General features: G+C 37.7%; 1 protein-coding gene across 2 annotated transcripts; it reads right to left on the bottom strand.

Annotated features, from left to right (window-relative positions):
* Window positions 1–518: 518 nt before the first annotated feature.
* Window positions 519–26542, bottom strand: peli2 (pellino E3 ubiquitin protein ligase family member 2). 2 transcript variants are annotated; one of them, XM_048191680.1, is made up of 6 exons: window positions 26190–26542; window positions 17303–17432; window positions 7438–7539; window positions 5462–5659; window positions 4997–5185; window positions 519–2879 (listed from the first exon to the last, which is right to left on the bottom strand). In XM_048191680.1, the coding sequence occupies exons 1-6, from the start codon at window positions 26264–26266 to the stop codon at window positions 2289–2291; spliced, it is 1287 nt and encodes a 428-aa protein (XP_048047637.1). In that variant the 5' UTR covers window positions 26267–26542; the 3' UTR covers window positions 519–2288. The 2 variants fall into 2 exon arrangements, with proteins under 2 accessions (XP_048047637.1, XP_048047638.1); XM_048191681.1 differs by lacking the exons at window positions 17303–17432; window positions 26190–26542 and adding an exon at window positions 15025–16203.
* Window positions 26543–27354: the final 812 nt, after the last annotated feature.

The following is a 27354-nucleotide window of genomic DNA, read 5'->3' as shown; positions in this document are numbered from 1 at the left end:
TTCTATGTCAACACTATCAACGGTGAAATTAATCTGCAGCAGTCAGGTGGTACATTTAGAGCTCTGTAAGTCGTTTACGTTCATTATTATTGTAATTTTATGTGCTTAGAGACTTGAGGTAATTTAATGGCGTCTCTTATGCAGACTCTGCTCTGGCTGTGTGCGTTCATGTGTTTTGGAGGAGGCGTGGCTTTGGAAAGTGCTGTGAAGGAAGGGTGGGATCTAATGCTTTCAAAGCTAGCTTGCTATTGCTAACCTCTCCGAAATTGCCTACCCTACCTTTAATGCTACATGGAACAGCCTCATATCAGCATCATTATTAATAAACAGTAGCTTTGCTTAAGTAAATATACTTCCCATTCCCAGTTCATTCTGCTTTTGGTGTGACGATTTCACAATATGTTTCAAGAAAACAAAAAATCCGCTTTACAGAACATCCCTCTAAATGTATGTTTATCACACAAGGTGTTTACGCCCCAAGAACTGCTTGAATATCCAAAATATATAAAGAGACGACAGAACATTTCAATATTTCATTTACACATGAAATCTAAGGTGACATTTTACAGTGTTCATATTGGGTCTGAAAGTAACATTGAGTGTGGTAGGAATCTTGGGTTATTTTGCAAAAACAAGCATGACCAGAAGGCTTGAGCATCAAAGAAATTATGACTACCAACTGTACACAAGTATGAGGACGCAGCATGCACTTAAATGAATGATGACCAGATGTTGTTCAGGCTGATACATTCATACAGACACCTACCACACAGTAAAGTACATATTGAATAAATATATTAGTATCTGTTTTAACAAACAAACAATCTGTACATGGGCTTTTGTGTAGTAAAATACTTTTCAGTGAGTAAAAAGGAAAAAAAAAAAGGCTCTGTAAATGCAACAGTTTAAAAAAATACCCTTCAGTGTGCCTAAAAAAAAAAAAACAACAACACTTCTTTGACACCACTGTAAAAATGTCTTTAGTTATAAGAAACCATCTCTGTATAAATTTTAGGAAAATAGTGGAATAAGTCATTTTAATCTCATTACAAGCTTATAAAACAGTTTAAATAGAATGAATTTTGACCAGTAAGAAATTGTTACCTGTACGTCAAACCTCTACCATCATTGTTTTCAATCTCAATTGAATAATTTTCCACATTTGGGAAAAGTCTAGATGCTGATTGCAGAATAGTCCACAATTTTCACATCCGCTTTGATTGTAGAGCAACATCGACATGTGGAAAATGAAGGGAAAATGGCAAGCAATGAACATTACCAATATTTGGAACACGCTTTTCAAGTGGTAAAAATTACACCAGGTACTATACTTTTAGTTACAAACTATTTGTTAAAAATATTTGGCAACATCCTTTGTTAATTTTGTTACCGGTTACCCCGGTATGAATAAAAATACCTTTACATCAAAGCTTAAAATCTTCTACCATTGAGACAAAAATGAAAAAATGTGTTAGTTTCCAAATACTTGAGATCACTGAAGTAGGTGAACATGGAGGACTAGGCTAAACATGACAAGTTACTCTAATTCCATTGTACACAATCCATTTGAAAAACGAAGCATCCACTGTGGCTGATCAGTATTCCTGCAGAAACCTTAAGGAGTGTTATGTTGGTAGCTCTTCATGTAAAGGATAAAATAAAAACTAACCAATCACCCTTTTTTATCTTTGGAAAACACCATTTTATTGCAGTTCCCAAATCACTGCTCCAACATGTGGATCCTTGTAGAAGCCCTCAGTGGAATTTAGGATATGGGAGTTCCCACACATAGAAATACTTAAAATAAATGGATCCTGCTCCTGGGGTTCCAACCATCCTGCAGAGTTTTGTTCCAACTCGACACACTAGAACCAGATAATCAAGTTCTTTGGAATTCACCGGAAGGATTATTAAAGCAACAAAACTCCACAGGAAGGATGATCATCAAGAACCGAACGAAGCACCTTGAATCTAAAGCCAAGAATCCTATATATAAATGTATTAAATCTCCTGAGTGATGTGGTAATGCTGGGTGTGAATTGACATCTTGTAGGTCGGTAGACAAAATAACTGTCAGGAAATCATGACGGACATCTCCTGTCATTCACCATGTCATCGGAGCAAAAACCTGCTCTCCAGCATAAGCATTTCAAGGGCAGCTTCACAGCTTGTGGTATGAATCGGTCCTTATTCGCGCCTTCTACCAACTGTCCTTCAGCATAATGGATTCCACTTCAATTACGTAATAATCCACCGTCCACCAGTTCATTGTGACCTCCTCTATGCGCTCAGTCTACAGGCCCCTGAAAGATAAGCTTGGCCCACTTTTGCATCAGATTGAGTTGGGTGGCGCAAAAGGGGCAGGCAGCATGGAAAGCGTGGGTGCCGTGCGGTAAAGGAATCTCCGCCCAATATCGGGCTGACTTTTCAGAGCACACGTGGCCGCAAGGTACAAAGGCATGCGTCGGTGCGCCAGTATCTACGTAAAAGGCCGGTTCGCATCCAAGCCAGAGAGGAACATAGGGGCCCACGGTTCTGCACATGGGACACTCTCTTTGAGCATTGGGGTCTCGTTCAGAACGGTGGCCCCAGTCGTGGTAGCCGTGAACGTGGCCACAGGCAAGGTAGACCCAGGGCTGTTTGTCCTCCTGAGTGGGTACGTTGGACAGGGCACGGCTACAGCGCTGCATGCTGGGAAATGCCAGAGTGTTGAGGCCCACAGGGCACTGAGGCCGGGCTGCGTTCAGCTCCTGCCGCAAGGCCTCCAGGTGCTTCTGAGTAGGGGTGTGGAAAAGTCCGTCGGCTGTGCGCCAGAGCAGTGTGGCTCCGCACAGGTCAACCAAAGAGCCGTCCTGCAGGACGTTACTCTCACTCTCCACCTGAGCGACACATAAAACAAACATCTGAGCAATGCATTCATTACAAGCATTCCATCCATCCACTTTCCAAAACACTTGTCCTACTGTGTGTAGGGTTGCGAGGAAACCAGCATGTGAGGAAACATTGGGAGAACATGCAAACACCACACAGAAAGTTGACTCCCAGCTGAGCCAGGAGGACCCAAGATGTTAATTAAATACAACTGATTTTCACTGAAGTCTAACTGGTTAACTGTTCCTATCACAGGTCTGATAAACAGAAAGGCTTGCTCTAATGTCTGTCTTGACCTTTGAACCCAGTTTGCCTTACAACAAGAATACCTGAAGGGCAAAATTACACTGTCAGATTTTTTCCCCATTGAGCTGGTCAGCAAGTTTAGCCAACGGTTTGTAACAGTCTGCCTTAATCATAAGTAGCACGCAGCCAGTAGTGTTTGAATACATAGTCAGTGTCAAATTACACCATAAGGGCTTTACAACCATAACTCTAGTAAGAGTAGATGATAAATTCACGCGTGCCAGAGCCCATTCTCGGACAGTTTTTGGCCAGCCTGTCGCAAATCAGCTGCTTGTTTGTACAGTCTTGACAATGGAATGGTGACAAGATTCTGATTCACTCACTCTCTCGTTTTATATATTTATACACAAGGAGCAATTTAGTGCAACACAGCATTTCTCCATGAGAACGCCATAGACGGGATCAGCATTTCTCCACCCTCCCGGCTCTGTTCAAGACCAGCAAGTTTGAACTGATCTTTCTGGCCTGGAACCCCATTTCAGGCAGTGGAAACATGGAACAGTTTGAGAATTGGGACCGACCCAGAACCCACGCTTGAACCATTTCAGTGGAAAAGTTCTAGTTTGCATGTTCTCCCTGTGTCTGCGTTGGTTTCCTCTGGGTGCTCCGGTTTTCCCCACAACCCAAGGACATGCAGCATGGGTCAATTGGAGACATTAAATTTTGCATCGGTATCAACAGCAGCATTCTCCCAACCCCACAAAAGACAAGCGGCTTGATGGATGTATGGATATTGTTCTTCAATTTCTAAAAATGTATTAGATACTGCTAGTAGATGCCTGATAAACTTCAAGCACAGTTTATTTAATTTGGGTACTTGTGTTTTCTATTGCTTGTAATTTGTTACAGTTTTCTTAAAAGTAAACAAAAGTAAACAGTAATAAATTAAAACTCATGGATATATGAGTTAATAATTACCTTTTGCAGTGTTCATTAGCAAAACAGTTGCTGTGGTATTGAAATTGGTGGTCTGGTAACAATGCAAAAGTGCAGAACCACATTTGTCCTCTAGGAGGAGCTAGAGGTTCAAAAACTCAAACATACTGTTGACACTTATATAGTACAGCTCTAAATAACTCAAATTAACTTAGCCTAAAGAAAGCAAAGCAGTCCAAGTTGTTAAACATTTTTACACACTTTTAAAACACCATCTTTAACCTTCTCCCAGAATTTAAATTTAACATGTAGCACAAAGAAAACTTTCTAAACACTGAACTTTCTAAACACTGAAGAAAAAAAAAAAAAAAAAAAAAAAAAAAAAAAAAATGGTCTGACTAAGTACTGCTACTTCTCTTGCAAAAAGCTAGAGTGTCCTAGTCAGGGCATGGTGATCAGGACGTCTTTAATACTCAGCTTAGGGGTCATCCTTAACATGATTTGACATGATCAAATCTAGATGGTTTCTTCAATTGGTTAAGGAGATTCTCCATCCAAAAAAGAAAATTCTCTCATTATTTAATGAGATATAATCCATCTCTGTGAGTCCATACAATCCAAGTGGACTGAACCCTCAAAGTTGATGCTTCAATGTTTTTTGTGGATTTTGAAGCATCAATTTTGATGGTTCAATCCACTTGCATTATATGTTCTCAGAGATGGATCATTTTTCTAAAAATATCCGTTTGTGTTAATCTGAAGAAAAAGTCTGGGACAGCATGATGGAGAGTAAATGAGAATTTTCATTTTTGGGTGGAGTATTCCTTTAAATTTAAGCTTGAATTTACAACACAACTGTAAAAAGAATTGTAAGTGAACTGATGATTGAATGAGACTGGCTACACTGTAAACTAAATCGAGCAGATGCAGCTGACGCACTAACCAGTTTGCCTCGAGTCTGAGCAGACCGTGTTTCTCTCAGCGTGTAAACATCTCCACACACTGATATCTCCCTCCACACACCAGGCTTGGACTCCTCTGTGAACCCGCCCCGTGGGTGCATGACTAGCACACCATTGGTTGTCAGCCCGTCCATGTGACCATCTGGATTCTTCCATTTGGCTGCTTTCTCCTACAGAGAGAGAGAGACTTAATTACTATACATAAACAAAAATGTGTGCACTCTTTTAGTTACACATGGGTGAGTCATTCCAGTTAGCCAGACACACCTATATTTACCAGGTAAGTTTAGATCAGTTCCACTGGATCAGCAGAAGTGGATACTTCACCAGACAGCACATACACAAGCATATATAAATAAAAGCTTAATAAAGCTTCTTGTAACTCTGATGAGAAATGTATCCCACAGACAATTCCATGTTAAGACCAGGCAAGAGAACACACTTACTCCGAGAAAAATATTCTTGGAAGAATCAAAGCCTGCAGCGTAGATGCGCGCCGTGTAGGGCGGGTTACGTTCACACACCACCCGGCAGGCAAAGCGGGAGATGGTGCTTTGAGTGATGGGTGTGTCCTCACTCTCCCCTCCCCCTGACACAGTGTCAGTCACCACAAAATCAATAGGGCCCTCCGTCGATCGACCGATCTAAGATACGAAAGAAGAATGAAAGTTTCTCAGCTACATCGTATGACATAACAATTTGATAAATTTTAATCTTATCAACACCACTTTTGAACAGTAAGAGAGAAAGGGAGATATTTTCTTTTACAGAAATCACTTTTAAGGACTACAACAAACGGCTGGTAGGGACTACAACAAGCTGCTTCCCGGGTTGGTGACATCACTAACCCTAAAATTTGCATAACCTCTGCCCCCGGGAACATGCAACAAAGGGGGCGAGGCCATGTTGGGCTACTTTGGAGATGAGGAAGAGTTGTTATAGTAGAGTGTTGTTACCATGCTGTCAATTTACACGGGACTGCTTCACAAACAAAAAGGTCAATGCTGGATTTGCACAAAAGATTAACATGACGGCACATTATAGTTGATGAATTGAATCAACTCCACAGCAACTACATAAATTTATCCACTAAACATTCAGAAACATCCAGTTGCATTCTAAAAGTATTCTAAAAGTCTCTCCATCAGTGTCTGACTCCGGATTGAACAACGTAAGGCTGAACACCGTTACTGACAATCATCATTTTGGCTTTGTGAGATTCTCCAGCTTTGTTGTTGAGCAAGCTCCGCCCTCTTCTGGAAAGGGGGCCAGGAGCAGCATCTTATTTGCATTTAAAGGGACATGCACAAAAACCGCATATTTTTGTTCACACCCAAATATGGGCAAATTTGACAAGATATAATAAATGATCTGTGGGGTATTTTGAGCTGAAACTTCACAGACACATTCTGGGGACACCAGAGACTTACATTACATCTTGTGAAAATGGGCATAATAGGTCCCCTTTAAAATGTAACTTTCCCCTGTGATGGTAAAGGGGAATTTTCAGCTGAAATTGTTTCAGTTATCAGCGTCACATGATCATTCAAAAATCATTTTAATATGCTGATTTGGTGTGCAAGAAACATTTATTAACAGCTAAAAATGGTTGTGCTGCTTAATATTTTTGTGGAAACTGACTTTTTATTTTCAGGATTATTTGATGAATAGAAAGTTTAAAAAGTATAGCATCTATTTGAAATAGAAATGTTTGTAACAATGTAAAAAAGTCTTTACTGTTGCTTTTAAACTTAAAATCACCAAATTTCAGCAAAAGATTCTGGTGTGTCAGGAATATGCGGTTAAAATCAAGTGCAAAAACAACTTACTGCTTTCAGAATTTGTTTTGTAAGGTTTGGAGCGGAGTGACAATTACTGTCCCTACACTATTTTATCTTCACAGTAAACAGGATGGAAAAGAGTCATGCATGTGCCGGGGCTTGTTTGAAGAGCCTATTTTAGTTTTAAAAGTGGGATGGAAATTCCCAAGAATAGAGAGGTGCTTAGTGCACTAAATCCTGTATATAAATACTTCTACTGAAATAAAGATGCAACGGTCCCACTTTATTTCCTTTTTATAGAGAGAGTTTCTGTTTTGTCTCTGTTGCTGGTTCCTGTTTTTGCTTTTCTTCTCATTTGCTACAAGCTGTATGACTTGATCCCTCGTGCGCAGACCAGACCTCAAAAACAAGCACACATACGCAACCCTGTATCTGAGCACGTGTCTTAGGGAGCTGATATAATTGTGTCCCATATCACAGATTTTGATTAGCTGTGGTAGAGGTCAGACACACTGAAGTTGGAGAGAAAGAGATATGCCAACTCGCAGTCAATAGGCAGACACTGAATTTATGCACAAAGGAACAGAGGAGAAGATATTTCAAAGTGTTTTTGTTTTTGTTTGTTTTTTTCAGAACAGTACCTGGAACATGTCTGTGTCTTTGTCATGGCTGTACTCCACCACCACCGTCTGGTTTCTGGACAGCGTGTAGGAGATGCTGTGCTGGCCCTTACAGTTCACTGCCTGTCACAACACAACAAAAGCATCTGTCAGGAAGGGTTTCCTGCTACAACATAAAACAACTCATCTAATACAGTGGCACACAGAGAAAGGTTTTTAGTTTTCTCACATTACAGGATTTTTACACTTTCTGAAAATGTAGTTTGTGAAATGTTTGCTGCAAAAATACAGAGTGAATATAAGAAAGAGTGATTATGCACTTGCCAAGTTGCTACATGTATTTTTTTTCCTTTCTTTTTGTCTGCTAAAAGAAAAACTAATGGCTCAGAAAAAGAAAAACATTATTTTAGGCTCATTAATTTAGCAGTCAAAAATCTAGCTAAGGGATCGTTCACTTATTAGTTATCAAGGTTGTTTGCTGAATTAATGAATCAGTAGACTGAATATTGCATGAGAAATGTGATATTTTGACATTTCACTGCACTGCTTAAACCTTTATAGCTTCAAATATAGGTACAGAAGAACTGACTGAAAGGACAAAAACGGCATAATCAATGACTATTTATTCTTTCATTCAATGTCTACTTATTTTAAAACTTGCTATGGATTTTTTTGATGCAGGTGGAGCAAAAGGGAAGGCTGCATTAATATTTGCTATGGCCTCACATGATTCCTCTATATGCCTTTTGCCCTCTTAAACGGAAATGTGAAAAGGTTAGCAAGCAGCACTGCTAACAACTCTGACCTTTGTAAATGCTTAAAGTTCGTCCAAAACCAAAACACCACTGTAACAGACATGTACAGTTTAGAGTGTTTTACTGTCTATGTGAAACACACCCCATCAAACATTTATTACCGAGACAGCTGTCATATGCAGCTTGTTATAAATAAATCATACATGATTCAAGCCAAGAGCATAAGAAGAGCACGCATCACATGACTAACAAAACGAAAAAGTATGGTTTGGGATCTATTCTTAATCATTTCTACTTGAAAAAAATTAGCAATCACAGATATGCACGCATGATCCGAGTTGCGATACGAATTGAGTTCGCTTAAAAGCAGAGTCTGTGTGAACATTATTCTGGTGGACTGAGACAAACCACAGTGCTGCAGTGTTTAAATACAGCCAATTTCCCAGCGTGCTTATTTCTCGCTTCCTGATTCACCCTTTCTCTCCTCTAATCTGTGATTTCCAAATTACCCACATCTCTATCACGTGTGCTCAAGAGGGAGTGGAAACTGGGTCATGGTAACTACACTAGTGTGCAACAATGGAAAAACACAGCCAAGAGAGGAAGGTGGTTTGCTTCTATATAACACTACCTAATACATTACTGTATTTAAAACTGTCCACTGTTCATATGCTAAGCACAGGACTGTGCGAGTGCACATAACACCGTTCTCAATAACACTGGAGGTCACAAGCAGTTCACATATGCATACTGAAAGCCAAAATTTCACGCCCCACATATGCCTTGATATATCCCAGACTAAACAGTGATTCTGGCTGAGTCTACTCTATATAGAGTTTCTAATCCTAAAACAAAGTTTTTAAAATTCAAACTGGTTTTGTTCAGGAACAAACATAAAACTGACATCATGTAAATGCACTTTAAGCAACTTTACTTTAAGAAAAAAAAAAGTGCCAGTTGGACAGTTGTGTGCTCACTCTTTGTCTCAAAACTCACAAGTACAAGAGTTAAGTCAGATATTTTAATAGAGTTTGATTCCATTCCACAATTTCAGTTCTTTAACAAACTTAATGAATAGTTCAAAACAAACAGGATCCAAAGTACATTTAAGCATATAAAACGCTTTGCACATTGAGATACTTTCCCCAGTGCATAGCTTACATTTTACAGTTATATTCTGTATATGTTATGAATTGAAAAATGGAAATATGTGCAGCACTTTCAAACGGTTCTTAAAGGCACAATGTGTCATTTTCGCCACTAGAGATTGCTTATTCAAAACCAAGGCGTAGCTCATGACACCACGAACGAGTGTGGAATCACAGTCATTGTCTTCAGCTCCACAACCAATGGAAAGCAATCCGACGGACTCGGACGGAAATCATGTTCATGGATGAGCTAATGTATTAGTTTTACTAAAGCAGGATGGGTCAAGAGCCGTGGGAGCGGGACAAGGCCGCTGGAGCGAATGCTAATGAAAGACACCTGCGCGAAACACCAGTCTCGAGTCCAGCAGAGCTTTTATTATGCTTTTGTGGGGTAATGCAGCGCTGTTTTACATGGTTAAAAAAAAATTAATCATACTAAATACATTTGAGTGTGTTGAGTATGTTATAGCAATACTCTTTGCGTTTGCTCAGTGGCTGCTATGAGAGACTTGTTGCACTTTGCAGTAATCTAGATCAATATTAGTAAAATTGGAAATCCAAGGAAGTGCAGATATGACGTCATTGACAGGAGACGCAATGACAATCTAAAAGATCTTTCATATTGTGCCTTTAACAAGCTGCTTCAAATTTGTAAGCAACAAGCAAGTAGTACGCAACTGAAATTAGATTTTTGTTCCTGTGATTTTTAGTAAATATAATGGACTGTTTAAAAAAAAAAAAAATAAAAAGGTAACACAAGCAAGTTTAAAAGAAACTTGTAAAGAATATAATATAATATAATATATTATAATATAATATATTATAATATAATATATTATAATATAATATATAATATAATATAATATAATATAATATAATATAATATAATATAATATAAACTGTCCAGGAAGAAATCTGATTGGCTGGCAAGTATTACGCTAACTAATATTATGCTGATGCACATACATACAAAATCGAATATTCTTCCCGGTGTTCATTTAATAATAATTAAAAAAAAAAAAAAAAATTATGCAATTATCACTTAGTAGATTTTAATGTATTATTTGCATTAATAATTTATCTAAATGGCTGTGGAAGATTAGCCATTTGATCACAATTATGGATTCAAAAGACATTCTGCCTTTTTAGCCATTTCAGAACAAATACATAAGCACAGATATACTAAGCATTGTCAAAAGGGAAAATGTCACAATATTGTTAATTTATTATCAAACCCACCCAGCCTCTATCAATGTTGTGACGGGACTCACAGTTTGGCGTGTATGACCGGCTTCCAGTTTAAAATTTTGGACGTTATTGTTGGTGGCACATTTGTGCCCATAGTAAAGTGGAACAAAGAGGCTTGAGGGTGAAACATTAGGCAGCTCTCCATGCTCACTGCCAGGTCACAACAGGGGGTCAATCCAGCAATCCCCCACCTCCCACTGCCGTTTTACAGTGGGCCACAAAAGCTACAAAAAACACCCCAAACAATAGACGTAGTGGAGCCGCACCCGTTGGGCAACAGTGTATACGAAGCAGCTCCATCTGTGAGACGCCAGAGCAGCTTGGGCCTCACGTTTGTTGTAAACACATGATGAGATGCTGCGGCCACCAACCTCAAGCCACAGGATCCAATTCAACTGTACCCTCCATCAGCACTGGACAGCCCACAGTGCAAGTGGCAACAACTCTAACCTCTGAAAAAAACCTCCAAGACATCCATGAACAATCACATATTGTTCCTGGAATAGTTTAGTGACATTTTGTGACCCATTATCTGAAAGGAGTTCGCTGGTGCACTGAGCAATCGCAGAGCCTGTTCTTTGTTCAACTTTAACATTACAATGATGCAGCTGCACTTGTGTCACTGCTGGAGAACTGGTCGTTTTTTTTAGTTAACCCTTTCAGACCGACGCCTGGAGACATGGAAGGCCTTTCACCTCAGAGCACTGTGACCCCAAAGAACAGCGTGATTCACAGATGACTGTGCGCTGGGCTATTTTCAGCTCTGACGAGGCACTGCGGACGGATAATAAGCAGCCAACAGTAACAAAACTTCCCCAAAAATACAGCATGCCAGCGAGTTTCATGGCGAGAAGAAAACATTCCTTGCGTTCATGGGACTTCAATTACGGAGCCTGGGTCTTTCTGTAAAACAAACATGGCACAAATATATCACATTCTTTTTTCTTTTTTTTTTTTTTTAAATGACACCAAAAAAGACAAAATTTAAAAGCTAACTAAACAGGGCTCTACAGTGTGACTTCAGTCACATTTGCAAATTTACTGCATGCGACCGGAACAATATTTAGACGCACCAGTGCATGTGACCCAATCAAAGCTTGCGAACGGGTTATGTTTTGCAGTGCGACTGGCTGTTTTTCACACCTTCAGTCAACTGAGAAAGCAAGACAGAGCTGTGCTTCAAAGACTTGCCATCTATGATAATATGGGCGATACCAGGGTTTTATTTTATGTTAGTTTATGGTATATGTATAGAACATTATGACAACAATATCAATATCTTAACAAATAGAATAGTCTTATTGTATAGTTGCTGTAAGTTTTTCTTGTTTAAAATTTATAAATTCAATTTCCTTTATTATTTTTCACTTCAAATTAAAAATAATGCAAGACAGTGTGTTTTAACCTAATATACATTTAAACACAGACCAGTGTGAAAATTATGATATTGTGGCAAGTCTATTAAGGACTAAACTTCAGAAAACTTTAAGCATACAGCCCTGCTAGAATCAGGTAGGTAAAGATTGAGGAGATAGGAAGGATAATGGATGTAAGGTGGCACAATGCCATGGCTATTCTCAGCCTGTGACCTAACGTAGCTTTAGGGTTCTGCTCTGTTGGACCAAACAAGCACAATGAACAATTGGCCACTTGTAGGTGACCTCCTTCAAGTTGGTTGTCCTCTATAAACCTTTTTGAAAAGGTCACTAAATGTGAAAATTTACATTGCATTGCAATTTTAAACCTTTTCCACATAAATTCCACATAAATTTACATTGTTGCAGCACCTATCTTCCCAGTCTGTCAGTAACGCTCGGTTTAGTTCCGTTCTCTATGAAGCCCCTCCTTCTGAAAAGGAGGTCTGATTGGTCAACTGTTTTGAATGCGGAAATGTCATAATTGCAAGTTTCAACACTATTAACACAACTCAACCAGGCCTCCACTTCTTATTCTGCATATGCCTTGGGCAGGAATTATTTAAAGGGGTGGTTCAATGTTTTTTTTTCTAGGCTTGATTGTGTTTTTGGGGCGCCGTTTAACATGTCTTAATGCTTAATTTTTTTGAAAATGCAGTATTTTTCATATATTTTACCTTTACTCTACACCTCCGTTTCCAATGTCATTCGAACGGCTCGTTTGACTTCCTGGGTCTATGAAGCCACTCCCTACAAAATACGCAATGTGCTCAGATTGGTTAGCTGGCCTAGTGTATCCTGATTCGCTGAAGTGTCCAGAAACGCCACGCCCCTTACCATTACCGGTTACGTGTGCTTTGGTGGAAATGTAAATAATGGCGTCTATATTGCTCTATCAAATTGAGCCCGAATCAGACCCAGATGAAGAGGGTCAAGCAGAACCTCTGCAATCGTGGCATTTTAAAGGACGTTTATGAATTGCATTTCATTTTTTATTTGTGTCAAAGTGTTTAGATATGCTGTCACTGCTGTTTGTAAGCTTTCAATATACCGTTTTATCCTGATTAAAGCCTTACTGTAGCCGAATACATGACTGAGTAGTAGCATTTTTGTAAAGGCAGCGTTTAATATATAGCATGAACAACTGTTTGTCTATGATCAGTTTGTTGGTGTTTGTTGGAGAAGTATGCAATAGAATTTAGCTAACTGGCCAGCGAAGCAAAAAAAAAAAAAAAAAAAAAAAAAAAAAAAAAACGCAAAAATGGTCTTTGATTACGTCCTTGATGCAACCAAAAATAGCAACCGAACTATACGTTTAAAAAGACATGTACAAACGTACTTACAGTTTGAAGCCAATAAACAGCAGCTTCTGCTTTTAAAGTGGGAACTGCTTTATCTTTCAGTAAAAGCCTTTGTGCAAATCCAGCATTGAACTTGTGTAGATTCAGAAACAGTGCTTACTGATATAATGAATAACTCCCAATGAATTGTTATACTCAAAGCATTAACAGTTTGTCTATTTAACCAGCCTGTCTATGACATGCCTATTAGAGATGCTCGGATTGATCGGCATCAGACAATAATCACATTCTATGACTCAATCGGTAGTCACTTAATTAGGCCAATCACACAACACAATCGTAATGCCATTTAAAACTAAGAAGTTGCCGCTGACACTAGGGGTATAACGATATGCTCAGGTCACGATGTGGTACGCATCTCAATACCAGGTTCACAATACGATACTTATGACGATATTTTGAACAATTTTAAAAATGAAAAATTCAAATAACAGATTTATTTAACAAATATTAACATTAATAACTTTCTTTGTTGTACATAAAAGATCACATTTCAAGTTAAGAAAAACCTGTATTCAAATTAACAACTGAATAGGTCTGTCTGTCACTGAAAAAAAAAAAAAAGAAAAAAAAAAAAAAAAAGTTAAATTTATCATGAAATTAGAATTAAGAAGCCCAAGACAGATCTTAAAGCAAAGCAATCGCAAGCATCTTTTGCTTTTCCGTGGGCACAGCTGTTGCAGTGGCACTGTGGTGAAAGAAAGCCACGATGAAAGCCCTGCTAATGTTCAGTTCAAGCTTTCATAGCAGTTGCAGAGTGGGTCATGTCGGCAGCTTAACCAACAGGATTATACTGCAGTCATATCGTAAAAGTATCGCCATCTTCAATTTCAGCTTCAGCCGAACTCATGTTGCCCTACTAATGTTCAGTTCAAGCTTTCATAGCAGTTGCAGAGTAGGTCATGTCGGCAGCTTAACCAATAGGATTAAACTGCAGTCATATCGTAAAAGTATCGCCACCACTCTGCGATACATAAAGCGCAAAAAAATCGTGCTGCGATATATCGTTACACCCCTAGCTAAAACGCATGTAAACAGCATACAGATGAGGCTTTTTAGCTATGTTCTGCTTTGCAACTTTGCAAAACATTAAACCACAGTAAATTACATTTTTATTTAGAGCAGGTCGTCTCAATTCCAGGATCTTATTACTTGTTATTCTATATAATTATAAAGATTTTTATCTTTGTGACCTTTAAACATGCAAGTAGTTCTGTTCAGTAAAACACTCAGATCACTTGTTTGGAAAGGTTTTTGGACTTATATAAAAAAAAAAAAGGATTCCAAATGCCATATCTTTTGATTGCTTTGAGATATCAGCACACAATTTGGCCCAGATCCAGTTGACATGATTGTGAACAAGCCCAAACTTGATTTTATGACACATCATATATACTTTCTAATAGTCATCATGTCAAGCATGAATAACAACAAAATAATTCAAATTGCATCACTTTTTCTGGGGTTTTCTCAGCAGTGTTGTAACATAAGAACCTCCAAACATTATCAAAATAATCTTTTTTTTTTCCTTCAAAATTTGAAAGGTTATGAGACCATGTACTTGATACAATGGGGTTTTTTTTTGGCGAGAGGGGTTCTGTAATCACGTGAAGTCATTAAAAATGCCTTGAGGGTGTAAGGTTAACAGTGATAGTCAACATAGAGCTTACATCTCACTTACATAAAGCTTGAATGTTTGGGATCGGTATCGGTCAATCAATCGGTAGTCTGTATCAGCTGCAAAAATCCTGACTGGAGCATCCCTAATGCCAATGGCCTTAAAATGCAGTCTAGTTGGACAGCTCACTAGGTTTTGGAACAGAACAAAAGTTGAATGCTGTAATGAAGCAGCTATCATTGAGAAAGATCTCCTCAGACAATGACGGCTGTTGGCAGTTTGCCTTCAGCTGACTGGAAAAAGGCAGTCATCAGCAATCATCACAGAGGAGTCACCAACCACATTAAAATCACATGTCTAAGTTAAGTCAATGAGATAGAAGTTACAATCAAAATACTACCACTGGAGTTGGAATAATGTGGGCTGGAATTGAAAGTTGTGGTCTGGCTGATTAAATCATTCAAACATATCAAACAATGCGTCACCCATAAAACTTTAAGTACCAGAGGGAAGGATAGTCTGTGATCCAGCTCCATGCATTTTACAATAACATCTGGAGATGGCAAAGTATCAGCACAGTTTTGTTTAGTGGTAGCGGCTGCTCTGAATGACAGTAAACGTTTTACAACTCAACTCCACCCATGTTTAGTACCACCCTGTAAATCTCTGAAGAATGTTCCAGTAGCAAGCAGAGACTTAAAAGGTGGGGTTAAATATGCTATCGTAGCCAATGTTGTGGAGTAACTGAAATCACAATGCTTCTTAACGAAACATTGCATTGCGCAGCTTTACAACTTGGGCAATGATCCAACATACTCCACAACTTCTCCCTGCTGTGTGGAGCTGGAAAGTCTTGTGAAAGAATTCATTTCAAATTCCATGTATTGCTATTGCATAAAGTTGATTCTGGACTTCACAAGCTCCAGAAGAGCATGCGTTTATCATGCGCTTGCATGGGTATGGCATGGTTTAACAAACAAAAATCAGCCCCCTAAGCTAACCTTTCCCCATGGCCCACAATCTAAAATGAGTTGACACACCCTTGCTGTAAAATATAAACTGAAAGGCCACACCTTCAAAAGGGCAAAGCATTCGGTTGTGCCATTAATGTCAGATTATTTATAATAGTATATTATTGGGGTGGGAGTGAGAAGGGCAAAAAAATAAAAATCTCTGATGCCTCCCAATTCTCTCTTCAGTGATTCTAAATACTTCACATTGCAATGGCATATGCTGCCACAAATAAAACCAAACAAATAACAAAATTATGACATAATTTTAATCTTAGTCCTAGACTTAAATATGCATGATTTATAAAGGTTCCTAAGTGTTAAGACTAGGGCGGCATCTGAAATTGCATTCTCTCTTGGGTAGTTACTTATTTTGAACAAGTAATTACTTAAAAGGTATGTTCTATATAGTACTGGTGTGTGTAGTATGAATGTAATCCGGCTGTACTACATTTGCCATACTGTCGTTATCACGTGACCTACCAGCGTCAGTTGCATTGCTTCAGTGACATTCACAAATCTTCTCCCATGGGCTCATGTAATAATAAAGTGTCCATCATATGCACACTTCAGAATCTCGCCGAAAGTAGCAGGTCATCCGGGTACTTTGTGCCTACTCTTTTATGAGTACTGTGAATTTGGACATCTTTTGTCACCTGTGGAGTATGCAATTTCGGATGCAGCCCATGTCTCAGCTACGAAATTATTTTAAGAGTGCTGGAGATGTATCCTAACCTAGTTAGGAATAACATGATGGCAGCAGAGAGGAGGAGACCATGCACTTTCCAATGAAGATATAAATGATACAGATAAGTGATAAAATGATACAGGCTTGATCGTCAAGGTACTCTTTTTGTAAGAAATTTGATAACTTCTCCCATTCTCAGATCAATGCTCTAACTGCAGAAATGAAAGTAATGAAGACATTTTTGGCAACTGGAAAAATGCAGCAGTGCACTAGTGATGATTGGAGCCCATCAGTCCACAGTAAGCAGGGTCTTAAAAAGCACTATTGTGGCACCAACCACACCAAACATACAATAGAGACCAAAAGTGATGTCTGGAGGAGATATTTGTTTTTAATGACCCTACAAGTTTGCTTAAACCATCAAAATATGAGGGAAAAAAAAAAAAAAAAAAAAAAAAAAATTATATTATATTATATTATATTATATTATATTATATTATATTATATTATACACACACACATATACACACATACATATATATACACATACTAAAAACAAAAACTTGGTTAAGGTATTTATCTGACAAAATAATTTGTACAAAAAGGCAGTACAGCTACAAGTTGAGGTTTTATATGAGATTACCTTGCTGGCTTGTGGTGTGTTAAGGATGTGTACAGTACTAGGTTTGACACCATTTGCTTTGGCTCTCTTGTAAAGGGCAAATCGGCTTTTCCTTCGCCCTCTGTCTCCATTGGGGAGTGAACCATTGTACCTGTTTAAGTAAAGAAAAGCAAAAATTAGATAACACATATGGTATTGTCACTTTAAGGAGTCAAACACAGAATATCATTTTCCAGTTCAAGAAAATGGTGCTTCATTGCTTCACAGATCTCTGCTACATTAGAAAAACAGAATCCAGAAAACCACACTGATTTCTTATGTACTGTAATGCCACTCATTCAAAACAGTGCTGTTGTAACTAACCGTGCCGCTAAACGATTATCAAACCACAATTAAATGAATGTATAGACAGTATGCGGCATGTGCTTCAAAGAATAGGGACGGCGCTACACATATTCAGCACACAAGGAGCTCGTGATACAGTGATTCCAGCAGCCTCAGAGAGGTTCGCCCACCCAAACTCCCTCTCCAGCAGTGTTCGAAGATGTACGGCTCGATTGAAAAGAGCATTAAATACATTGTATCTTCAAATTTGCAAAATTTTAAATGTTTTTGATACAAAATAAAAATGACACAGGCCGCCACATTTAGAATGATATACATTCATACAGAATATCAAATGTTTTCATTTTCCACAAAAAAATAAAAATAAAGACATGAGGTTTTTACTGTAACACTGCATGCAAGATACAGGTACAATGTGAATGCAAAGAAAACCGTTCCTTTTCATGCTTTTTTTGTTTGTTTTTTTTACAATAAGATCAACTGAGGTCAGATTTTTTTTTTTTTTGAACACTATTACACTGCAAGTTGTTTCTACTGGCAGCATAATAGGAGCAAAACAGGACTTCATTTAGGAGAGAAAAGGTGTCGCACAGCATTCATAGAGCTACTGTTTCAAAGTGATATCATGCCATTGTTATATCAGCCTTAAATTCAGACAACTCAATTTGTAATCACAATATGATTATTTTACAAAGTCATAATAAGTCACCAAACAATTACTTTCTGATTTTCCAGCCCAAGTCAGCACAGAAAACACTAACAAGTCCATAGATTTGATCAGTGAATAAAATGAAATAAATAGGACATTAATTCATTAAGGTATAGTACATCCAACAACATCCACCTACATTATTAAATCAGGTGTGGTTGAATTTAAATATGAATCGTAAGCTTGTTGGCTTTGGTACATCATAGAAATTGGTGCAACCCACGAGTAACATGATTTAAACTGAGGCTGTCACTAACAATTATTTTGGTAAAAGAGTAATCGGTTGATTATTTGATGATTAATTGATTTTTATAAAATGTTAATTGTTTTTTATAAAATGTAATAAAAACAGACCTAAGTGAACAATAGCCTTTAAAATGACTTAAAAAAACATACATAATGAGGCGCTAACAACAATTGGTTCAAATAAAGTATAAAAAGCAAATAATTCTGTGGTTTTATTGAACACCGTTAAAATACAAAACGCAATATACATAATATAATAAACATTATGCATTATAACAATGGTAATAGTTGTTGTTAAACGTCAAATCCTTGTTTAATATTGGCCAAACAACATTTAACTTAACTGTTCACTTAACCTTCACTATTTAGCCACTTCTTTATGATAGAAATGCTAAAGCCACTGTAATTTGTTGAACAAGAACACGCAGATGACATGCAAACTCATATCGAGGGTTTAAAGGTGCTAAAGAGGATGTTTTGTTTTATACATTTTTGCAATATTACTTGAAACTGTCTTTACTAACTGATAAAAGACTATTTATTAGGTGGACTGAAAGGAATAATATTAATATACATCATCTGTGCACGAGGTAGGGCCTTAAAACATCAGCCAATCGTTTACGCGATCATCTCGTAAACGATTGGCCCTCTGGCTTGTCAATCACTGCCATGACGTTCCTTGTGAGAGACGAGCGCGGCTGCGCGCTCCAGTAACTTTCCACACTCCACAGGCACCGCATACAATGTTTTTGTCAGGAGACAGGAGTAACAACTGCAGATTATGAGTTACCTGCGGTGAGTCCGACATAATGAATCCACTAACACGACACAGCGAATGCCGGTGGTAAACACTCGTGTTCCAATACTCGTGCACAAGTTTTGGGAGGCGTTCCCTCGAAATGAGCTGTGAAGGAGGGGGGTTGTTCTTACGCATGCGCTCATTTCAAAAACTCACTAACAGTCTTTGGTTTCTCAGTCAACAGAAAGATCCTCTGTATGACCTTTAAACTTTTATTTTCAAATCACGATGAACAACAATTTGCATTTTTGGAAACATATTGACGTATTGCCATATGTTTATAAGTTATTTGTGTTACAAATTTGGTGAAATGGCATACATTGCATTGAACGTTATAAGCAGAGATGGAGATTTTTAACCAAGCTACTGAGATTTTTAACCGAGCTACATGGAGCAGCATTTATTTGCTGTGAACGGTGTCACTCTGAGATGCTGGAAGAAACACGTAACCTGCACGCATATAAATAATTAAATGGTTTTAATATATTGTGCAGCCTTAGAAAAAGGTCTAATAATGCAGTTCATGGATTCTCGTCCATGGAATACGCCACTTCCAGTATTTTGTCAGTTAAATCGACATGGGTAAACTGCGAATCGAGGATTTTTTAAAATAAAGCACTCAAATTTAATCGAGGAATCGTGACAGACCCAATTTAAATGTAAATGTTCTTGTCTAACCGCATGTGTAGTTCTCATGAAGTTACAACACTAAAAGGAAGCTTTAGGTTCCTTTTAGTGTTGCAAGCAAACTTAAGTATAGTCTTTAAAATGTAATTGTCACTTATTCATAAAAATGACTCATTTTCTACTCGCACAACATTTGATCAAGCTTACTATATTTAATAAGCTACTCATAGATAAATGCATTATGGTGCTCAGAACACCTTAGACTAATGCTGTCAATACAAAGACTTCATCCCATTGAGTCCAGCTCCTAATGTCCTTCAGGTTTTTGTTCTGCTCTATAAGATTTTCCTGGATCTTTTCAAACAGCATTCATGAGAACAAGGATTCAGGGTAAAATTCTAATCTACAATCGACTCCCTACGACGTGCATGATGTCAGCACTTAAGAGAGGCCTCAACATCCTGTTGATGCTTATCACTAGAAATATTACACAATTTGAGAAAGAACCAAGCCATGTCTGAATCCACTGAGGTCTACTGAGATGTCTTTATCTAGTCAGACTTTGAAGATGCATCCTTTTCTGCCTTTATCTCATGATCCTGTGCGAGCAGTTCGTGGAAAGAATGCCATCTCACTTAAAACTAGTCAACGTATGACAATTTTTAGTGAGAAATAGCCATTACTTACTTGCTTGGTTGTGACTAAAGCTCATTTGAATTTGTTCTAGATCATTAGACATGATGGTGCCTTGGGAGTCTGTCTAAAACCAGTTTCCTTAGAAAGTGCCACAATACATGAATGCAAAGCAGTTACTTCAGCTTTCAGATGGAGACAGCATGATGTCTAAGCAGTATAAAGAGTGGCCTATCACAGTTTGATGTGCCATTCAAGGACACGTTTATCTGAAATTGATGATACCACAGTAACAGGTCAGGTGTGGGAATATAAGCAAAAAAAAATTAAGTGCAATCTTTGTACAAAAACTTGTGGTTGTTGCAAAAAAAGTAGGGCTGCCACCAACTAAAGATTTTTCTAGTCAACTAGTAGTCGTTCATTTAAGCCATTAGTCGACTATGTGCTCGTTTACATTAATTTAATTACTTAAATATACTAGGGGGTGGAATATATGCCTCATGCTCAAGCGCACACAAAGCTTGCAGCAAAGCACTGGCAAAAGTAATGATTATAAAAGTTTTGGAAAAAGAAGTTTATTCTTATAAAATAACATTTTAATTGTTTATTAATAAACTAGTGTTTTCTGAGCCAGTGTCGGTTGCAAAGATGAAGCAGATGATGCTGACTCATCTCTGCTGTAACACACCTATAGAGAGAAATGCACCCTTCATGTGGATTACATAATCAGAGTATTTGTTTTCGATTGGAATTGGTTAATTTAAAAGTAGAAGAAAGTTGAAAAAAATGCAAGTGATCGCGCAGTGTTACGCACTAGACACTGCAAAAGATGTGATCCAAAGATCAAACTTGTCTGTCTAGTGCATGTTATATAGAAAAACAAAGGAAAAGCAGTGCAACTGTCGTGTCTGGCGTAAACACATTCACACAGAACTTGATCAGCGAATTACAAAGCAAAGTCTTGATGCGTTTTTATAAAATTTGAACTTATTATAACTTAAGCCCCGCATTTTTAGAACTCGTATTGAGCAAGACGCTGCAAAAGACATGAGTGTCTGTCTAGTGCATGTTTACAATGAAAAAGCAGAGCAGCATGGAAAAACTTGTTCTGTGTGAGACATAATTCACAGATCTATTCTGACATACACTATCAATTTTTTTGTCAACAAACTACGCTTTCTGTGCCGTTAGACACGCTACACTATAAAACACATGAATCTTTACACATGCACACAGAGTATCATTTGTTTTTACCATGTTAAATCCCTTTTCAATTTAATTAATTTTAATTGCATTAATCAGGGAGACCTTTACAGTACATCTGGGACCCTTTAGGTTGATCACGTCTTCCTTTCAGAGGTCAGAGTTTGAATGATAGTGATTGTAAGGCTATCTCAGTGAGTTGGCAGAAACTTTAGAGTCAGCAAGATCCATCTCCCCACAGCTATCAGTCACAGAGGAAAGACACCATTACAAAAGGTGCATTTTCAAGGGTTGTTGTGTCCCACAAAGCCTTATCAAAAAGCTCAGTCAGTCTAATGAAAACAATGAACAGAGAGAGGAGCACTGGAGGCTCAGATCTGCCTGTGCCCAGATCAATAATACCCTCTTTCAGCCTCTGCTCTGTGTGTGCCAGCAGCCAATGCCAGGCAACCCCAATGAATCAGAGCAGCAGAAAGTTGGTAGGTGGATTTTTTAAAGGAATATATGCTACAATTGGTCTGTTTGGCTCATACACACCAGGTTTCAAATTCTGTGAATCAAACACTCCAAGAACAGCAAGCATTTTACCATACCATCTGATTCATTTTGTACTCTGTAATTCAAGATTGTTCACTTTACATATATAAAAAAAAAATTAAAAAAAAAAACAACCACAAACCTCTACTGATCAACATTTACAGTTACATGTGATTTAGGTCATAAGATGAGTTACTTTTTATATAATTTTCTGAAATTATGCCGCCTTGGGAAACTCATTCCTTGAGTCGGGAATTTGTTTTTACAATGCGTCATGGATTCAAGTTGGAAACAGAACACGGAAGCAGCCTTAAGACATAAGAATCAATTATAATGAACAAAAAAAAACTATATCTGAGACAGAGCTGTGCAATATTCCCCCAGTATCAGCACTAGAACAGTTTCACTGTTTGTATCACTCTGCTTGGGGCGACTGTCATGGTGGTTGAGCAAATCCACCATTTTTTTATTTTTATAAATACTATTGTAGTTGTGTCACGAAATGTAGTTAATATTTTTTTTAAGATGAGAATGTAGTTATTTAGACCTCAAATATGTGACTCATATAAACATAGCGTCTATTTTACAATTTGCGAGCTCCAGGCCGTCAACGGCCATTCAGTGCTCATGTACCCGCAGAGAACAGCTTCATCTTAGGCAGTCCTTTGGTAATTTGCCGCCGACTCTTGTGTAGATAGTGGTTAAACACGAGTTCGACTGAATTCTTTGCTTGTGTTTATTTCCCATTGTCTTTTATAATGGCTATTGTTGTTCATTTAAATACTTTTGCTCAAATATCATTTTAAATAAATGTCGTATTTGGTATTGAGAAAGGGTCCGTTAGTGATTGTGATATGAAAGTTACATTACTCCATTAGATGGCGGCAAAGACTGTCTTTATGAGCGAGTCAGAACAAGGAAGATGTTTTAGCGCTGTGGGAAATCCCCTTAAGTTTTAAAAGGACAAAGACAAAGATATCGCTACTCAACGTTCCGCAGTTACTAGTTCTAAAGTGACATTCTAGAATTATTAACAGAGGCTTGATCACAACTGTTAAACTGTCAACTTGAGATGTGAATTTGGAAGGAAGTAGTTCTGCACAAAAGACTTTTTTTTTTTAAAGACAATCCAATGTTGTTTTTTGTTTTGTATTTATTTACACACTTGTGCAGTCGAACTATTGTATAAACGCAATATCACACTCCTAGCCGTGCGATATGGCTCATTTATCTGTATTACAGATCAGAGTTTCTGTTGTTTCAAATCAACATGCCACTTCTGATGTCGGAAACTTGCACATCATGTACAATTCAGAGTTTCCCACTTACGGGTTCACCTGGTCATTCGTGTGCTAAGAACACACGTCATTCCTGACTTCACTTGAAGGGTATATTATTCTCATAAAAGCTGTCATGTCTTGGTCATATTTGACTATGAAATTATATTATGCGTAAAGAAAAACGAAACCTGTTGTGGCACTCTGAGGATTAGGTAGTTCCATAAAATGTAATACTTGAAAAGACCCTTTTTGTTTTGTTCTACAAAAGTTGCATAATGTGAAAATCGCAAGTTGCTGAATAAGGACTATAACCGCCATAAGGATGTGAAATCAGACAACACTTATGTCACGAAACAAAACCTGAAACTCTCTTCAAGTGATGTTAACCACAGACTTTCTTAATTTACTCAAATCAAAAACCACTATTTTAAACAAAAAACCACAGAAAATTTCTAAGAGACCCCAGGATGCCTGCAGACAGGTTGGCCTACAAATTGGAGACTGAAAGTTTCTGTACTTTTTAAACAAGCTGCTCCACCAAAAACATGTGGACCTCGGGATTCATGAACACGAGTCCTCAGTGCATCACGTCTCATTGCTATATTAGTCCTGTATAAGTCTGACAAGAAACAAGTCATTTTTTTTTTTATAAATGGAACAGTATTTTGAACCTTCAGACAATTTTCAAAATCTCTTTTTAAAAAATTGATTTTGAAATTTTGAAATTATTGAGCATCATATTTGATACATCAGGCTTTCATGGCTCATATAGATTGACATCTGAGCTGATGCTCAAGAAGGGAAAAAACGCACCTCAATTTTATTCAGATGCCCAAACTGAGCAGAAATATGCAATTTAGTGTAGTTTCTGATATTTATGTGGCCAAAAAGTAAGAATGTAAGAACTAAAAAGTAAGAACTACTTACATAAAATACATAAATATCAGATGTCACTCTATATCTTCTAATAATACATCTCAGTAAGATTATATATAAATGCTTAGTTTTATGATCAAAACTCTGCAGTTTTTATTGTGGGAAGCAAAACAATGTAATGCAATACAATGATGATTGGGAGATGTACACAAACATTTCTCATGTCATATTTAATAATACCATTTTAAAATGATTTTTCTAAAGAAAAAAAGAAAAAGAAAAAAGATTATGGATAGTCAGGTAAATCCAAGTTGCTTCAGTCCAGTAAGTGTTCATCTTGAAATATTACTAACAATATAAAAGTTATTACTACATTTAATTGATAAAAATCAATAAATATTTCAAAACAAAAAGATGTGAACCACGACCCTAAGGGGGGGGGGGGGGGGTGTTTTTAAAATTATACTAAAAGGTGTTTTACTTAATAAAAAAATTATAAACTATCAACAACTGCATACAACAGGTTTTTCAGCAAAGTTTTGATCATATAGATAACTTAGAGGCCTTAGAAATTTGTGTATCAAAATGATACAGTACACTTAATAGGGTTAAAATCAATTTTCAGCTACACTAAACAGGAAAACTTCTATAGTACACCCGAGATCATTGACAGGTTTTTCAGCAAAGTTTTGATCATATAGATAACTTAGAGGCCTTAGAAATTTGTGTATCAAAATGATACAGTACACTTAATAGGGTTAAAATCAATTTTCAGCTACACTAAACAGGAAAACTTCTATAGTACACCCGAGATCATTGATGTTAAACATCTTTTGTTGCTCTTCTTGTGTGACACATCCAGATCAGCACACAGAGCACCTTCTAACAAACTAATGATGCAGACATCCATCATATGCAGTGCTCCAGGAATGGTTTGAAAACCCCTGCTCTAGATCACTGAACATTTGTGATTTACAACCCAACAGAGCGAAGAGGGGGTATTGTAAAACGGAGACGGGCTCTTTGCTCAGTCACAGAATAGGAGGGGGTCCAATAACTTTAGTGGGCTGCTTCCGAATTCCTCCACCGCCCTTCATCTCGTTATGACTTCCCGTACAGATGAAGAACGAGCACCATGAGAAAGTCCCATCAAGATCAGAACATAATAGTGTCTGGGATTAAACCAACTCACCATCCACTATGGAATAAAATCCACATCATATTCAATAATTATGTTTCTAAATCCTCGACAAGCTCACTGAAATCACTTCTTTTTCGTGCATTAAAAGAATAATAGCCTAAATGCATTTATTTATCTGGCTCCCGTAAGCTCACAGACTGCACTCGCTGGAGTGCACGTGTTTCGTTTGTGCAGTAACGTGAGCGCGTGAATTTTAAGAGCTGGGAGGTCTCGCGCACTGCACACCAATATCAAGTGTGTAAACAAACTATTTCCGTACTCTCTAAAACGCGGTTATCCACTAAATAGTGGCTCAAAAATATGCCTGAGAGTTTCTGAAGAACCCTGTTGTGAGAGAATCAACAGCACGTCAAAGTATGTAACTTGGAAAGAGCAAATAATACAGCTAAAGTCGGGTGAACTCGTCAATATTGGACACACATGAGGAAAAATAACTGCGCGTATGGACTCACCCCAAAACCACCAGTTCGCCGTACTTTACTGGCTCTTTGGTGGGCGCACAGTGCTCCTCTTGACCCGGTGAAAACATGAGGCTTTTCAAACAACACAGCGCCTCTCACTCCAAATTACACGATCAATCCAGCGACGAAAATGGGATAGACTTCAAAGGACGCTCCTAACTGCCATATTACCCATTTACCTGCTCCCAATCTTGCGTTGTACTTTTCTTAGAGAGAAAAAAATATCAATGAAATCGTACATCCGACAGAGATTTAAAAATTAAAGCCTTGATTCTCGGAGACACTTCATCATTGGAGCAGCGAATAACTTAGCGCTTCCATCCGCTGTAAGAAAAACAGTACTAGTAGGGGGTGGACCGTACCATTCACTTATAACGACTTTACGCGGGGAAGCGTTGGAAGAAACTTTGCAACTATTAAAGTGAATATTCTAACAGTATCATCGCGGGTTAGTGTCTGCTTACATACTTTTGAGGACTTTGTTCTCTTGCATGAACTGTTATGGAAAGTTTGATGCTGATATATTTCACCTTTTAATAAAAAAAAACTCGCCCCCCTCTAACGGCACAATCCAACACAACGGCGGTCTGAGGCGGCACCTTCAATTATGTAAACAAAGACTGGAAGTTATACATATTTAAAGTGGTACACTAAATTATGAGCAGTTTTTAATTTTTAACTTTATCCATTTGGATACACTACGTAAATAATAATAAAACAATGATAATACATTTTCAATAAAAATAATAATATCAATTTGAAAAATGTATTAAGTGTCACGCTAACAGTAATCCGCATATCAGTAATCAAATATTGCTCTGATTTAAAACAACCTCTACAATGTAGTGTATCATACAGGGAGAGTTCACCCAAAAATAAAAAATGTTACCCTTGTGTCATTTTAAAGGTGCCCTAGAATTGAAAATTGAATTTACCTCGGCATAGTTAAATAATTATAGTTCTGTACATGGAAATGACATACAGTGAGTCTCAAACACCATTGTTTCCTCCTTCTTATGTAAATTTGATTTGTTTAAAAGACCCCAGAAGAACAGGCGAATCTCAACATAATACCGACTGTGACGCAACAGTCGGGATCCTTAATATGTACGCACCCAATTTTTGCATATGCCAGCCCATGTTCAAGGCATTAGAC

This window comes from Megalobrama amblycephala, linkage group LG5 (assembly GCF_018812025.1).
Source record: "Megalobrama amblycephala isolate DHTTF-2021 linkage group LG5, ASM1881202v1, whole genome shotgun sequence".
NCBI classification, from domain to species: Eukaryota; Metazoa; Chordata; class Actinopteri; order Cypriniformes; family Xenocyprididae; genus Megalobrama; species Megalobrama amblycephala.
Note: the sequence above shows the minus strand (reverse complement) of the source record. Positions and strands in the feature narration are given on the sequence as shown.

Coding starts and splice junctions, on each gene's coding strand:
- peli2 (XM_048191680.1), bottom strand. CDS start 26,266: ATGTTTTCACCGGGTCAAGAGGAGCACTGTGCGCCCACCAAAGAGCCA. Junction 17,433..26,189: donor GGCGAACTGGTGGTTTTGGG/GTGAGTCCATAC, acceptor TTACTTAAACAG/GTACAATGGTTCACTCCCCA. Junction 5,186..5,461: donor CCAAGAATATTTTTCTCGGA/GTAAGTGTGTTC, acceptor CTCTCTCTGTAG/GAGAAAGCAGCCAAATGGAA.